This window comes from Sparus aurata, chromosome 6, assembly GCF_900880675.1.
Source record: "Sparus aurata chromosome 6, fSpaAur1.1, whole genome shotgun sequence".
Lineage (NCBI taxonomy): Eukaryota > Metazoa > Chordata > Actinopteri > Spariformes > Sparidae > Sparus > Sparus aurata.
In genome coordinates this window covers 24,419,684-24,436,361 of record NC_044192.1, presented here as the reverse complement: position 1 = coordinate 24,436,361, position 16,678 = coordinate 24,419,684, and the positions used below count along the sequence as shown (strand labels likewise).

The following is a 16,678-nucleotide window of genomic DNA, read 5'->3' as shown; positions in this document are numbered from 1 at the left end:
CAGCGGGCTGTAATGAGTAGGTGCTCTTCCAGTCTACATCGGGCTTGTTGTCCCCCTGTTGTGTAACATGGAGCTCCACGTGAACCGACACCAAGCCCCTGACAGATTGCTATTTCGACACGCCCGTTGTAAGACTCTACATCCAATCACACGAAAGGCACTTAATTGTTCTGTCCAATCACCGTGGAGTGGGCGGAGTTACACGGCACCGGCCTCACGTTGCACAAATGTGTCAAGCGCTTCAGAGTGGATGACGATTTGCCAACGTGAGTTGGAGATAATTCCCAAAAATATCCTTAACATAGTCCTACGATCAATTTCATAGAAATTCAATGTGTGGATATTGAAGCGGAAACACGGGAAGCTGGAAAGGTAAATATTTCATCAGAAGATAATAGATTTGAGGTGTCGTTCGCGGGTTAGCTAAGCTAGCTAACAACCTCGCCCACGGCACCAACCAAGAGAACACTGGATGTAAACAAATGAATTTTGAATTCTTGTCTTGTCTCCAAGTACACTCGTATACGTCTGCATTATGTAGTTTAAGTTGATTGCTTTATCTCTCCACACAGTAAAGCGTGACTTGGCTGTGGGGAGTGTACAGTACTGTCTGTTGCTAGTATGTGTTAGCTACATGACATGTCTGCCATAAGTCAGGGGTTTGCAGTTAGCGAGTGGCGCTGAGCGAGTTGTGCTATTAGCAGACTGCAGCTTATGTTGCTCTGAGACGCTTACATTGCTTAAAGTGAAGTAATTATAATACTTAAAAAGTCATGAAATTATCATAAGTCGTTAATCCATCGCGTTACACAGTAGTAATTGACATGTTATCTTAAAATAAGACAATCTGGGTTTCTATTTTGTGGATTTAACAAAGATATCTATCTATCTATCTATCTATCTATCTATCTATCTATCTGTCTGTCTGTCTGTCTATCATGTAATGTGTCAATAAGTTTAGTTTGCAGCGAAATTTGTGGCAACATGCGTAACAACGCGACAGTAATAACGTCATAATAATGGCGATCTTGCTCGAGTTTATGGTGGAGTAGTACTAGTCTCTCCTTTAAGCCTGAGCTGTGGTTGCTGTGGTTATTGAGGGCAGTGGGTTCATGTGGGGAGGGGAAAGCTGAGTGTCAGGTTTGTTTTCAGTGGGAATGGGTTGTGGGCTGTTTTTCAAGTCTGAAGAGCTTTACTTTTTTTCCAGTGGATGAAAGCACGTAAAACAGATATGTGTGTTGTCATATCACTTGTATGTGTGTATGTTTGTGTAGTTGTAGAAATAATCTTGGTGTTAGAGGTGACCTATATATAGGTATTCCTACAAACTATGTTACTGGATGTATGTACCCCCAACAATGAATACTTAACTTGTGGTCGGAAGCCAGTAAGCCCATTTCCACCTCAATCATAAGCATTAATTATACTTGTACTAATACTTAATAAGAGTATGTTTCTTTAATTAAATAAATGTTAATTTTAAGGTGTGGATAAAACATGTTTGCATGTTGCCAGCCAGTGAATGATGTTATTATGTAATAATGGGATTTCATAACCAAATATTGTTGCCCTGGATGTATATCCTGCCAGGCTTTTACTTCCATATTGGCTGGAATTTGTAGTGTAGTTGTGTTGTGTGTTTTGAGATGTAAGTTAGTCTGAGCAGCTCTTTGATATAACAAGATAAGCTCCTTAATGGCTTTTCACATACGTTGTTGAATCAATATACAACAATGTGCAGACAGACAGAGGACATTCACAAGACATCGTTTAGATTGATTTAGGCTTTGGCACAAACATTGCATTGCTCATGGCTCTTCTTTGACTCCGTGTGTACAGTTAGTCCTGTAAACTGGCGAAAAACAGGCAAAGGGTGTTGCTCCCCTCACAAGCCGTGTTGCTTAAGGTGATTTCTGCTCAAATGAAGACATGCTCTCATTGCAATGTGGCAATACTTTGTGACAAGACAACATGGCATCAGAAGGTGTGATATTTATTTCAGAAGAATTACATATATGTTAGCATATTTTTTTTTATACAAATTCAGGCTGTGTATTGTTTGGCATGGGGGAAAAGAGAGCCCAAGGCAATGCACCTTAAGAAAACAGATGCAAATATACAAAACACAATCAAATAAAGAAAACATCCTCATCAATTCCACATTGCACATTTAGTAAGACACACTGCAAATACAGCATCCACAACCAAATGCAGCAATTCTCTGCAAATACACAAAACAACAACAGAAGTGTTTGCAGAGGCCACTGAAAATTGGTAACATGGCACGGACGCACTTGTTGTTGCCATGGTTTCTGTGACTCACAAAGCCACTGATGTTAGGACCATAGATATTTATCTTCTCTGACTAAACTGCTCTGCTTAGGGCTGAAAAATTGATCGAAGTATTAGCAAATTTACAATATTACCAAGCGCGATCTCAGGAGCTGCAACTTTTATGTAGAATGCGTCAAAAAACATATAATAATAAATTAAGAATTGTGGTGCAAGAGATGCTCAGATGTACAAATCATATTTTCCAGACATAATGGGAGAACACTGTTTGGTATAGAGCCAAGCAAAAATCACATCATTATAGTTTTTATGTAATTTTCAGTGAAAATTATATGCAAAAATTACCATACCAGAGTAAATTTTAGCTCATATCGCGAGCTCAATAGCTGTCAAAATAGTTGCAATCTGATTTTTTTTTGTTTATACTGTTCAGACTGTGACTGCTGCAAGCACCTCACACAACCATACAGAGTGGAACAAGTTCTAAAATCTATTATGTGAACAACTTGTGGGAAGATTTTATTGTTTATGATACATATAAACATTTACTATCCAGCCACCAGACAGATTACCTATAGTCTGCATGATACTCACATAGACATTATTATACCAGATATATCCCAATTTTTTTCCCTTCTAAGTTGTGTGTATGTGTATGTAATGACATGTAGTTTTGTATTTAAATATTTGCAGTATTTGCTCCTTTCCAGAAGATTTCCTCCCTTAAAAAATCCCCATGTTAAAGACGACTACTTCCTTGTGTATATTACATAATCCCTTTTGAGTGCAGATTTTTATGTGATCACAATGCTGCCTATTCGAGCCCATGCACCGCTGATGAAGGTGAGGCTCACCAGTACTGGGGCTTGGAGTGCCACAAATAGAACTGATGGCCTGTAAAAAGCTGATAAGCCCCCTTTTGGAATTTGTTGTCTGATTGAAGAAGAATTCCATTTGTTGTTATTTCACTTTTTTGCTTGTGTTTTGTGTATATGTGTACCTTCTCTTGAATTGCAGTGCATTGTGGGCGACTGTAGTTCAGTCTTGTGAAAATTAGTCCTATATGTAATAGTGGAACACAGGTCATTGCTTGTTTATTTTATCTGTGACGTTGTCCATGCTATATGTATTAGAAAATATCTTCATTAACATTTCTGGAAGTCCAGTTTTTTTGCTTTAAACATATTTCAGTTGTTTTGTTTTTGTTTTAACCTTATAAATTACATCTATATGTGAAACAAACAACAGATTATATTTCTGTGTTTATCCTGTCAGTCAATCTGTTGAGTGTTCCAATCAGCAATTCTAGTGGTGCGACTAACCTTTTGTTTACATTTGAATTGCAATTTGCTTTGAAAAAAGACTCGCACATTTCCCCTGTCTCAGCAACTTGACCTTAGTGTGGCCTTTTCAGGTTCGTGTGTGTGCTGTAAAAATAAGGCAAAGCCAGGGCATCATACCTGCACCAAAGTAAGCATGGGTTTGCGTCTGTGCCTTGTACACACATAGCACACGGTATAATAGTAGGATAGCTTATACGCTCCAAACTGAACAAGCTGGTTATGTAATCCTGCAGTGACGACTTGTTGAACGACGCAGGATATTTTCCCTGGCTCCTGTTTGTACCTCTCAGTGTGTCTCTCTCTCTATCTCTCTGTCTCCCTGTCTCGTTCGTCTTGTCTTACTGTTGTGTGTATGTGGCAGCATCTGTTTTTTTTTTTTTATAGCTGATATTATGATACCTGATATCAAGCTAGAAGAAGCAGGTGACTGGCGATAGCAAAGATGTTACCTGTTTTTTTTTTTAATTACAAAGAAGAAGCTTTGGTTGAAAGATGAGAAAAAATGTCTCATTGGACATCAGCTCAGAGGCTGCAGATGGTCACGTTGTTATTGTTTTGTTGCCGTTGTGTAAAGCCTGGGATTTGGCAGCGTTGTTCTGATGTTGGCAGCATTGATAGGTGAGATGTGCTCATACGTGTACATCGTAGATGGCGGGAGTGAGTAAGACAGCAGTGAGTCCATCTGATTGTCAGATTGTCCGATAGTATTAGGTAACAAGACAAGTCGATCACATTTGAGAAAAAAAAAAAACATGTATTTTTGCACAGAACATTTTATTCCTACAGCTATACAATAGCTATACAATGAAATAAAAAACCCTCATACCTCCTCCTAATTATGAGTTTGGAGCGTTGTGTGCCGTAGCAGTGTCTGGTGTTTTCTGTAATGATAATAATAACAATGATTATAATACAACAGAATAATTTTAACAATACCATTGACTACATTTATATCATTATTATCAGTACTACCTCGCCATAATCAACTCCATCAACATTCAGTGTCGTTATGATTTATGTGACATTAGCTTGAATATTATCATATATTAAAAACTAAAGTGACGGTATAATATATGTAAATAATAATGAAAACTGTAACAACAGCTTTAGTAACTTACTAATGAAACAAACCAACAAAAAGACAACAACAGTTTTTATTTTTACTGCAAAAATATGAAAATCAGGAAGATGAGGGGTCACACCCAAACAAATGTGTTTTCTGTCTTTATAGTTCAGTTAAGTCCATCTCTATAGGACTACAGTACTTCATCCATAATGCTGTATTATACATATTACACTTGGCGGTATTACGATCATGATTATACTTCAATTAACTGTGCAGGCCTATTAATTTCATGCATACTCACTGCAAATACAAAACACTATCAGATGTGCATATAGTACTGGGATGTGGAATTGCACCACACCTCAAATACTAGTTTTGTGTTTTCAGTGGCAAAGGTTCAGAAGATACCAGCTAGTTCTACCATGTTGTTTGTTTTTATGCTGTTTCTTATTATCTTTCTCTATTTTCTTTTATCTTACAGTTAGAGTTCAAGGCCAACATCCAACATTCAACACTGATTGAATGAACTCTTGGTTGTCGTCACCACATGGAACCCATTCCTGTTATTGAACATATGAAGACTTTTACCGACCACTGGGATTGGGTAAATTATTACTGATGTGTGACCAAAGTTCGGAGATGCCTGGAGGTGACAGCGGTCCGGATGGGGAGGAGCCTGCAGTACCATCAACCACAGGAGAACATGGCGGGGAGGGGAGGGTGCCATTGGCCCACCACGACAGAGGGGCGCAGTCAGAGTGCCACAGGGGGGAGGAGAGCGGAGCTTCAGGGGGGGAAGCTGGGCAGGATGATGAGGAGATGACTAGCGGCTCACATGACCTCTCTTCCTCTACCAATCACAGCCCTGGTAGTGCCACAGGATCCACCTCAACTTCAACTAAGAGGTATTTGTCTGATTGGGTGTGCCCTGACTGTGCTGCACACACATCACTAAATTGATCTCAAAACAAGGTTTAAATGCAAGGCAGTATATCAAAACAGTGGGTTTGTATCTGGTAAAATCAACAAGGGAGTGTTTTAAAACTTGATTTATCTCTGTGAACGTTTTGATACCTTGTGCTGACAGCTTACAAAGACTGAATGTTTATTTGTTTATTCCTATCTACTAGTTCTATCCATGACAACATTGCAATCCCCAAAGTCATCGCTGAAAATTGGTCCAGTGGAGCAAGACACATGACCAGTCAGATGATCAAACAGCTTGTAAACAAGTCAAACATTTAGCCAAATCGCTGGCTAATGTTACTGACTACCCTCTGAGTGGCAAGTTTGCTACCTTTCTAGTCCAATAAATAAACGAAATAAACTCACAAAATGACTAGAAAGGAATATTAATTTTGATAAACTAAACACAAGGAAGCAGCATTCAGTTCATATGCACCACATATATGAGAAAACTTGAGATCTACTTGAGCTTCCAGTTTTTTTTAAATCAGGGCTTAAAGGTGCCATTTTTAAGATGTGAACATAATTTAAGATAAAAATATTGATAAAATTAACTAACCCTATCAACAGAGTGGGAAGAAGTAACAGTTGTGGCGTTATGTACAAAAAGATGCTTATGTTATAATAAAACCTCTAAGAAATGAGTGGCATTTCTAGTGTCTACTGATATTATTGTAAATTTTGTAAACTTTGTAACAAATGGCAAAACATGAAATGCTTTTTGTGTTGACAATAACTGAAATGAAACAGTTTTACTGAAATGTGTGTTACAGGGGGTTGTTTAGTATACCTACACAGATCTGTGTAACAAAAGAATGCAACAACTTAGCAATGGCGAAGATATGGTTGAATAGATATACATAGTAGTAATTATTTTCAGTCTTTACAATTTTAACAACTTACAATAATGAATTTGCATAGAAACAGATGGAATATATAAGAAAAATGAGAAAAGGGTTTGAAATAAACATTGAGAAAGGGGGGCACCACTGCCCCCTATTCGTTTGAAGCAGGTGGCTGGAAATTACAGATAGCTCCTTTAAAACTGCTGCGTTTGCCACTGCATTGTATTAAGTTAAACTCTCTGACCTTTTATAGCAGTGAGAACACAGATGGCAGCAAAGGACGGACCCACAGAGAACTGATGATCACAGTGGCTGAAATGAAGAAGAGGCTTCCATCTGACAAACGCAATCGCAGCAAAGCCAGCACTGTGGAGGCCTTACACTACGCGCTCAACTGTGTCAAACAAGTGCAAGGTAACCTGACAACTGAAAACTCTTATGTTCTGTCTGAGTAATGTCACCACTTTTTCTGATATCATATGTGTTTGTGTGTTGCTCTCTAGCCAACAGCGAATACTACAAACTGCTGATGCGAAATGGCCAGGATGAGAGGAGAGATGCCAGTGTTTGCACCCTGCAGGAGTTGGAGAGAGTTACCTCTGAACACACGCTTAAAAACACGGTATACATACACACACAGGCACACACACAATGCAAACACACACACACGCGTTATACATGCACATGTAAGTTTATTTTTGCCTCACGCCTTGCGGTGTGTGTGAGTGTATGTGTGTTTACTGCTTTTGTGTGTGTCTGTGACTTGGCTCGCCTGTGTGCTTGTGTCTTTCTACATGTGCGTGCGTACGTCTCTCTGTGCCTGTGTGTAGGACTCCTTCGTTGTGGTTTTCTCGCTGTCGAGTGGCCGTGTGATGTACGCGTCGGAGCAGGCTCCCAGCATCCTGTGCTGCAAGAAGAAGTTCCTGGAGTCAACCAAGTTTGTGGAGCTGCTCTTCCACCAAGATGTTAATGTCTTCTACTCGCACACGGCTCAGCTGCATCTGCCACCCTGGAGCAACTCTAACACAGGTGTGTTTGGACCACATTTATTATACTGTATTTAGGCTTTGTTTTAATCTCAGTTTAATTTTAAGCTTATATTAGGCGGCTTTAGCTGAGTTTGTTCATAAATAATTGTGAATCAGTGCCGATCGCTAATGTAATTAAAAGAACTGGCCGATAACCTAACTTTTCTTTGTTCTTTGTCTCTTCAGCGGGCATTCTGTTCGACTCTGCCCAGGTCAAGTCTTTTTTCTGCAGAATAAGGTCAGTATACTTACTATATTTTAATTTCTAATAACGATCTCTCTTGTACTAGGCCTTCCATAAAGCTGAGATTTCACAATAAGGCAATTTCTGGGAACATTTCATTTGCTCAGAAAATTACAAATTGCACAGATTCTAACAATAGATGTCAGTAAAGCATAGCTAAAACTCATTTATCAAACCCCTTAGACATCCTGCTGACACCATGTGACTTTGTAAATCGTAGAATTAGATAGAATAAGATAGCATATTTTTACAGAGAGATTGTTTTTGTCAAAGAAACATTTCGATATGGCTCTAGTCTGTTTCTGTTTAAATCCTTTCTTGTTTGACATATTTGTGTGTTCAGAGGATAACTTTTATGATAGTATTATTGTTTGTACCACACAAGCAAAGACTACTGGATCATTTCTGTTACCAACAACACAAGGCAAAACGTGACTTTGTTTATTCATTTAGTCTGTAACTGAGAAGTGACAGCAGATAGAAATGGGGGCAGGCTGCCAGCCTGACTGGATCCACGGTCAGCTTTCATTATGTTAGATTTGTGCCAGATTTTGTGCCAGGTGGTAGTCAAAATAAAAAGCAAGGTTTATGAGGAACCAATCTAAATGCCAATGGTGTCATCACTCTGTGACCATTACACTGTGCAATCAAGATTTACTTCATAAAGATACATTCAAACAAAATACTTGCATATTGCCAGTTTAATGAAAAGTTCTTACTCTACAGGGATCCTTTCCATAATGCCGTCAGACACTTAGAATAACAATCTGAGTATGCTGGTGGCAAAACAAGCATTCAATGGACTTACTTCGATGGTTCACAATGGCCTGCAGATGGTTCTCACATCGCAGCCTGTTTTGCAGCTGCCGGCTGCAGTGGCCTAGCTCAATGCTGAAACAAGTCAAAAAATTGTTGTCCTCATTAGTCATTTAGGTATCAGAAACATGTGAAAAATACGGAAGCTATCTTTTAATATTAATTGAGTCAAATGGCTTCTGTGTACTTCACACTTCACAATGGAATTCAAAAATGTCAATTTTTACTTTAGGGGTGGGAAGGACCGTGAGGGTGAGATGCGGTACAATCCATTTCGGATAACACCCTACCTGCTGAAGGTGCAGGGAAAAGGAGACAATCCGGAGGAGGAGGAGTCATGCTGCCTGGCGCTGGCTGAACGTATCACCTCTGGATATGAAGGTACAATTATGTATATAGGAATATTACACAACAAGCTTTACTTTTTGAACCTTTTTACATTTTTTTTTTGTTTGCTTGTGTTTGGACACAACCTCTGCTCAAATTTCTAGTCGAAGATATTTGTTGAAGTCTCTTATTCATGCCCACCAGAGATGTTTCTGAGGAAGTTGTGAACAAATGAATATTATGACTTAATTCACTACCTCTGCTTATCTATCAGTCATCAGTATGCAGAGCCTTTCTTGTGCTTAAACATGTAAGAAAGAGCCCTCACATGTCCCTGACATTGATGTTATTTGTTTGTGCAGCACCTCGGATCCCCTTGGACAAGCGCATCTTCACCACCACTCACTCCCCTGGCTGTGTGTTCCTGGAAGTGGACGACAGGTCAATACACACACGCGCGTGCGCACGATCAGCGTTTACATTGAGCTTTTAAGATGGTGTTGGTGAAGCTAATTTGATGTCTTCTGCCTTTTAGGGCTGTGCCGTTGCTAGGATACCTTCCTCAGGATTTGATTGGCTCGTCGCTGCTGACTTGCATTCACCCAGACGACCGCCCCCTCATGCTGTCTATGCACCGGAAAGGTAAGTGTTCAAGACACATGCTTTTTTTTTTATTAGAAAGTATAAAAAAAGACCTTATAGTATATTGAGATGAGAATTTGTCATTGAACATACTAATCTTATCTAATTTAACTAATCAGTTAAAAGGAAAAACATTTTGTAGGTTAAGCAATGACACAAATAACTAGTTTCACCCCAATTTGGGATTCACCGAGGATTTCTTCCAATGTTGATTCTAGTAACCAAACATCCACATCGTCCCCCTTACCTTGATGTTTTTCTCCTAACGCTATGTTCAGTGTTGAAATATGCGGGCCAGTCTCCGTTTGAGCACTCTCCAGTGCGTCTACGGTGTCAGAATGGAGACCACGTCACCTTGGACACCAGCTGGTCCAGCTTCATCAACCCTTGGAGCCGCAAGGTAGCCTTCATCATCGGACGGCATAAAGTCAGGACGTAAGTTCACAAAGACCAAAAAGGTTTTATATTAAAAAATAAAATCTCAATGCTTTCTATGTGCTCAGGTGGCGGACTTTATAATTGAAAGTACTGCCATTGACTACACCTGTTTTAATGACATCACTGCTGTTTTTCGTCACCAGGAGTCCACTGAATGAAGATGTGTTTGCTGCACCGACTACGGACGATATCCTAGTCACCCATGAGGAAATAAAAGACCTGCAAGCAAAGATCTACAAACTTTTCCTGCAGGTGATCATTTTAGTACTGAAAAAAATGCATAATTCAAATATCTTTCATCGTTTGATATATATAATATATATATAATAAGAGAAAAAATTTAATATTTGCAGGGCATGTATAATAAAATCAGCTTACCTGTTTCTGTTTAATATTTATTTGAAATGGTCCTTTTTGGTGTTTTTTATTCTTGCTAACCTAGAATTTCCACTAATTCATTCTTGGTGTTTTTGAAGCATTTTATTGCCTAATGGGATAATTGATAGTGAAAGTTGTAGTCCTGGACCACATACATGTCGATGGGTGTCCAGCCTTACTAACACAAACACATACCTCTCTATTCAACATATTCTATCTTTCTTTCAGTGTTTCACCAGTGCCTTCATTTTTTCTGTGTCTCTCCTCCACAGCCGGTCCATAACAACGGTTCCAGTGGGTACGGCAGTTTGGGAAGTAACGGCTCTCATGAGCACTACATCAGCGTTGCCTCTTCAAGTGACAGCAATGGTAACCTGTGGGAGGACGCGCAGCGGGAACCGGTGAGACATCACAGTGACATCACAGGCCAGGAAGCGAGTGGTAACTGCTGCCAACCGGCTGCCAATGTAAATCCTGCTGATACATTGTTTGTGTCTTATTGCAGATGACTCTGCAGCAGATCTGTGCTGATGTGAATAGAGTGAAGAGTTGGGGCCAGCAGGCTTATCTGGGTAGCCACAAAATTGCTCTTCTTGGCAAACCTGCTGCAGGTAATACAGAACCACACACATTAAAAAAACCCAAAAAACTGTTCAATTCTTTTGGCTAAAACGAGCCTCTATTTCTCCAGCACGTCTGCCTCCCGCAGTCACCAATCCTGAGGTCAGAGAACCTGAAGAAAGTAGGAAGCAAACACACATTCCCTCCTATCAGCAGATCAACTGTGTGGACAACATCATCAGGTGTGTGGATGCAGCATCATAATGCCTACTCTTAGATCACGTAATTCCTGTCACTCTATTAATTTTATGTGTGTGTTCCAGATATTTGGAGAGCTGTACAGGTCCAGCCCTAAAGCGCAAGAGTGATTCCCATTCTTTGGCCACCTCTTCTTCCTCATCCTCTACCTCAGAAGACGACAAGCCTGCTGAAACCACTGATACAGCTCAGGCCAGCTCAGATGGTACGAACACATCACAGACACCACACAGTTTACTACTCTATCGTCATTTGGGATATATTTTGTAATATTCTTTGTAACAGCAACACTTGCTTTTATTCAACGTGTTTCCCCTGATTTGACAGTTGTGCTGGACAGTGGGGTGTCAGTGGCCCCGACGGCAGCAGCAGTCGTTGGGGCGCCTCTGACGGACATCACGATGTCCACCAAGGCTATGAGCGTAGTCTCTGTCACCAGCCAGTGTTCATACAGCAGCACCATCGTCCATGTGCCACAGCCTGAATCAGGTATTAAACATACCCTTACACTGGGTTCATACACAGTCTTGAAAGTTTTGAAAATCCTTTAAATTTATATTTCAAATTTATGTATATGCTTGAATATACTTGAAAAATCTGGTGCACAACATCATTCATGTAAACCTAAAATCTTTTTGAATTACAATAACGTAGTCTCCTGGCATTGAAAAAAGCAAACAAATACATTGTAGACTTAAATTTTCTCTTAACAAACCACATAAAGAAATTCAATCTTTGGATCTTTGTCACTTTGGAAAACTGTCTTTTGAACACATTTTTTTCTTATTGTTCTCCCACAGAGGCCACGGCCCTGGAGGATGCCCCAATGGGCAGCGAGCCTGCTGATGCTGCTCCGACCCCTGTCCGTCTGGCCCCCAGCCTCGCCACAGAGGAACGAAGGTTTATCGGTCTCACCAAGGAGGTGCTGTCAGCTCACACCCAGAAGGAGGAGCAAGAGTATGTGGATCGATTCCGCCATCGCATCCTCCAGAGCCCCTATAGCTCCTATCTGCAGCTGGACAACAGCTCTATGGCTCACTCCCACCACCCAGGTGTGTATTTATTTACAAATGTGTGGAGTATGTGTTTTTAAGTGACACTCCCATCAAACTTACTATGTCCATCTCGCCACAGGCGACTATCTACGTCCAGTGAGTGGTGCTGGGTGGAACCGCACTCGCAGAGGAAAGCCCAGGCACAAGCGTGCCAAACCTCAGACTTCCTCAGACAGCTACACTTCTCCACCTGGTCCCAAATCCTCCTGGCCATCCTCAGAGTCCTCCCAGCCCCAGATAGGGGCGCCCTACAGCCAAACAACCCCACTCCAGACACCATTCTTCCCCATGATGGCGACCCAGCCTGTCCCCGAGCAACCGCCCAGACCACAACAGCTGCCTCTATCGACCCCCATGCTCCTGCAGCCTCCTGACCAAACCCAACTTAGCTACAACTTCAGCATCATGCAGCCTACTCAGAGCCTGCAAGGCATGCAGCAAATCCAGATGGAGCCCATTCAGAATCTGCAGAATATACAGACCTTCCCCAACCTACAGCCCATGGCTCCAGTCCAAAACATTAACCCATACATGACTCCGGTCATGGCTGTCATCCTGCCCAGCTACCCAGCTTTCACTCCAGGTTACCCATCCATTTACCCACCATCTGATCCTTCCATGCTTCCCCAGGCACCCATCACCTTAACAGGCTTTGCCCCTGGCAGTGTACAATTTCCTCAGCCCCTGTTCCAACCACAGCAAGCGCCCCAAACTCAGACCCCACTGGGCCCTCTGCTTTGCTCACCCCGACCCAGCTCCTCTGTCGGGGAAGAGGAGGAAGCAGCTGGTCCTCCAGTGTTATTCTCCAGCTCTCGCTCCAGTTCTCCGCTACAGCTTAACTTGCTGCAGGAGGAGCTGCCAAAGCCAAATGAAGGTCAGAGCAGCACCGGGCACAACCGCGCCGAGAGTCTCCATGAACAACATGCCAACGAGGTGAGTCTGCTGTTATCTGTCAGCCTTCAACATGCCAAAACTTTTACTTTCCCCCAGTAGATACACTGTTATACATACCCGGTATAGGGTTATAGTACATTGTTTTTACGTCAGAGCACAATTTGTGGCAGAACTCAGACACGCACGTAACGTTTCTCTGGCAAACCTGTGGATAAAATGTCTGCAGTGTGGAAATAACTTCAATTAGAAATTGAAAGCAGTCAAACGGTGACATGTAACATCTGCAATACGACCATTTCACGAGAGGGTGAAAAAAGAGCAGCATTTAATACTACACATTTGATACGATAAAATATTACAGAGAAGGTAATTGAATTAATCGCTCTGGATAACCAGCTCATCTCTGTGGTAGAGGATCAGGGTTTTCTTCATCATCTGGAGTTTTTGAATCCCCGGTATGCCCTACCATCTCAGCATGACAGTACACTGATTCTACTCTCGAGTTACAACGTGTCCGAATGTGAACTAGTTTCATGGGTCTCATACAGCAGAGCATTTAAAACAGTCAATCGAGGAGATGCTTAACATGTGTGAAATAGACAAGCAACGCGTCCAAGCCATTTTATGTGACAACAATACAAAAAAAGCAATGGCTGATATGGAGGGGCGGGGGCTTCGTCTCATACTTCAGCTGGCTGTACACGAGGGTCTGCTGTCACAGCGCAGCATCATAGACTCACCTGCTAACGCAAGGAAGGTGGTAGGCCAATGTTGCAATAGCATATGCAGAATGAGAAAGAGCCATATATACATATGTATATATATGTATATATAAAGTATATACTTTGAACAAAATAAAAAAACCTATGAAGGAACAGCTTGGATGCAGGTACTTTTTTTCTTAATGCAGCTGTATTATCCAGGAAAATATTAGTTAAGGCTTAGTATCAGATCGGGACTCTGTATCAGCATTTACTAAATAATAAAGGACTCAGGATCAGGATCAGGGTAAAAAAAAAACCTGATCGAGACATCCCTAGTACATAGTTGTCTTTACAGCATGTTCTTGGTAAAGTTGTGACTGTTAAACCTTTGCCTCGCTTAGGGTGACAACCCCAGTGATTCTGGGAACCATGACACCCAGTCTACATCCAGTGAGCTGCTTGACATGCTGCTGCAGGAGGATGCCAGGTCAGGGACGGGCTCCAATGCCTCTGGGTCTGGGTCAGGGGAGTCTGGTGGCTCCCTCGGATCTGGGTCAGGATCTGGCTCCAATGGAACCTCCACATCACACACTGGTAAGAGGGAAAACACACACGTCTACATAAAATTGTCTTTTCACGCACCCTGTAAGCAATTTTACCTTACACTGCAAATGAGTAAAATCATCAAAGTCTTCATAAAAAAAAAAAAAATGTAACACTGTGTGACAGAGGACAAGACTTTTACTGCTGTGACTGATGCAGAACTCTCTCTGGGTTGCAGGCAGCAGCAACAGCAGCAAATACTTTGCTAGCAATGATTCATCTGACACATCACGCAAAGCCCGTAAGAGCCAGGAGGCTCCGGCAGAGCACCAACACAGCTTCGACACTCAGGTGGAGAACTCACTGTGGAACATGATCCAGCACACGCCTGAGCGTGTCATGATGACATACCAGATGCACACCAGGTACACCCTAAACATCAGTCGAACATCATCATCTGTTTCCAAACTACTCATGCTTTGCGTCACACATTGACATGTGGCCATTTTCCTTTTATTTCTGGTGTAATTAAGCGTTGATTCATCCTCACAAAAAATTGCATTGGAAATCAAGTGAAGAATATATTTTAAATGCACTGCTGAAATTGTTTTAGGTTAGATAATAGGGATTATAAGTTTTTTGAAGAAGGTTTTTCGTCTCTTCCAGGGACCAGAATGAGGTGTTGTCAGAAGACAGGGAGAAGCTTCGGGTGCTTCAGCCCCTCCAGCCCTGGTTCACCCAGGAGCAGAGAGAGGAGCTGGCTGAGGTCCATCCCTGGATCTCACAGCACACTATCCCACAGGAGATCGACACACAGGTGGGAATCTCCAGTCACACACACTCACCATAAACATGTTCTCCTTTCTTCTCACCTGAGTACAGGTTTAAATCTCTCCTTGTGTCTCATAGGGTTGTGCGAGCTGCAGCGCAGGTGCAGGGGCCGCCCACTCCCCTCATCCACCTGCCCCCGACAGCTCGTCCCCTCTGGAGAGTCCTCAGGATGAATCCATCGGACCTGTGGTGGACACCTGAGAAACTCTGAAACCAAAAGAACCAACCACCCAGCTCACAGCAAACCAGCCCAGCCAGAAACCTCGACAACTGGACCAGGCCCTGAGGAGCAGAGCGAGAACGACGGGCGTTTTTCCTGTCTTTATCTCAGCCTCATGTGACTGCCTTTATTGGACCATAAATATTATACCTCTCTACTTTTTGTGCTTATAGACCCCTGTAGGGGTTCAACTTGTATTTAAGACTGATCAGATCTTTGGCACCTGACGCTCAATATAGGAAGAGGGTCCCATGGTTGCTGCCCCCAAACATGAGCACTGTGTACACACACCCGGTCTGGAGGACGAGTGCAACTGGGTGACGAGACAATGACGGTGCTGGCCCAGGTTGAACACCTGAACACACGCCAGACTGTTCCCAAGAGACGTGGAGTGTACAGTGTGTGTACCACCAGCTGCATAGTGACATACCATGGTTGACACATGGTTGATTGTTTTGATGGACACTGAGACAAAGACACATTTGCTGCTCTGTGTTTATAATGTTCAGATTCTGATCTTGTGTTGGAGTGTATTCTCGTATTCCAGAGGTCGGTCTCCTCTTGACCAGAACATCATGTTGTATGTTTTCTCTGAGCAACGGCAAACGTATTGAGCATTTCACATTGACTTTAGTGCTACAAAACAAGTCCATCTTGATGTCCAAAAGGTCCTGTAGCGCCTCCCAGTATATCCTGCCTGATCATCACCCTACAGAACCTGTAGTTTACCTCTAATTGTAAACCGACACAGCGTGGCCCAAAATTGATCTTGATCCTGGGTTTACTTACAGAATGAATTTCCTCTTGGAGTCTGCGTAGGTTTGTATGTGTGTGTGTGTGTGTGTGTGTGTGTGTGAGAGAGAGAGAGAGAGAGAGAGAGGCAGGGATGAATTGATTAACCCATTGTGATCCTGTGAATATTATCACACTTATTCTTGTACAGGATTCAGATCACAGGTGAGCAGGTGTGTGTGTTTGTGTGTGCTGACCGATTGAGAGCTGCTTCCTTCGATACAGTTGTCCAACGGTGCAAGACAGACCAGGGTTTTCTACCATTTTTAGATTCAAAGTATATTACAGTACCATGTATTTTATAGAAAAAGTACACAAAACAAACTTCACAAAGTGTATAAAAGCCATTTGTCTTGAATTCAGGGACTGTTTGTTTGTGACACAAAGGAATGAATAAATGAACTATGACCTTACGTGTACTTAAGTGTGTCTTTC

General features: G+C 41.9%; 1 protein-coding gene across 2 annotated transcripts; it reads left to right on the top strand.

The window, feature by feature from the left end:
* The first annotated feature begins 196 nt into the window (after nucleotides 1-196).
* Nucleotides 197-16,656, top strand: per3 (period circadian clock 3). 2 transcript variants are annotated; one of them, XM_030419461.1, is made up of 22 exons: nucleotides 197-372; nucleotides 5,183-5,606; nucleotides 6,766-6,926; nucleotides 7,016-7,134; nucleotides 7,343-7,541; nucleotides 7,727-7,778; nucleotides 8,833-8,981; nucleotides 9,290-9,368; nucleotides 9,463-9,569; nucleotides 9,848-10,004; nucleotides 10,151-10,259; nucleotides 10,658-10,786; nucleotides 10,891-10,996; nucleotides 11,077-11,188; nucleotides 11,270-11,409; nucleotides 11,532-11,693; nucleotides 12,005-12,256; nucleotides 12,339-13,192; nucleotides 14,259-14,451; nucleotides 14,639-14,825; nucleotides 15,067-15,217; nucleotides 15,310-16,656. In XM_030419461.1, exons 2-22 carry the CDS (start codon nucleotides 5,320-5,322, stop codon nucleotides 15,430-15,432), a joined length of 3,828 nt encoding a protein of 1,275 aa, XP_030275321.1. In that variant the 5' UTR covers nucleotides 197-372; nucleotides 5,183-5,319; the 3' UTR covers nucleotides 15,433-16,656. The 2 variants fall into 2 exon arrangements, with proteins under 2 accessions (XP_030275321.1, XP_030275322.1); XM_030419462.1 differs by lacking the exon at nucleotides 197-372 and adding an exon at nucleotides 5,832-5,985 and having other exon boundaries at nucleotides 5,469-5,606.
* The last annotated feature ends 22 nt before the right edge of the window (nucleotides 16,657-16,678 follow it).

Excerpts from the sequence above, each read along its gene's own strand:
- per3 (XM_030419461.1), top strand. The coding sequence starts at position 5,320 with ATGTGTGACCAAAGTTCGGAGATGCCTGGAGGTGACAGCGGTCCGGAT. Across the intron at positions 8,982-9,289 it reads TATCACCTCTGGATATGAAG|CACCTCGGATCCCCTTGGAC; the intron begins GTACAATTATGT and ends TTGTTTGTGCAG. Across the intron at positions 14,452-14,638 it reads AACCTCCACATCACACACTG|GCAGCAGCAACAGCAGCAAA; the intron begins GTAAGAGGGAAA and ends TCTGGGTTGCAG.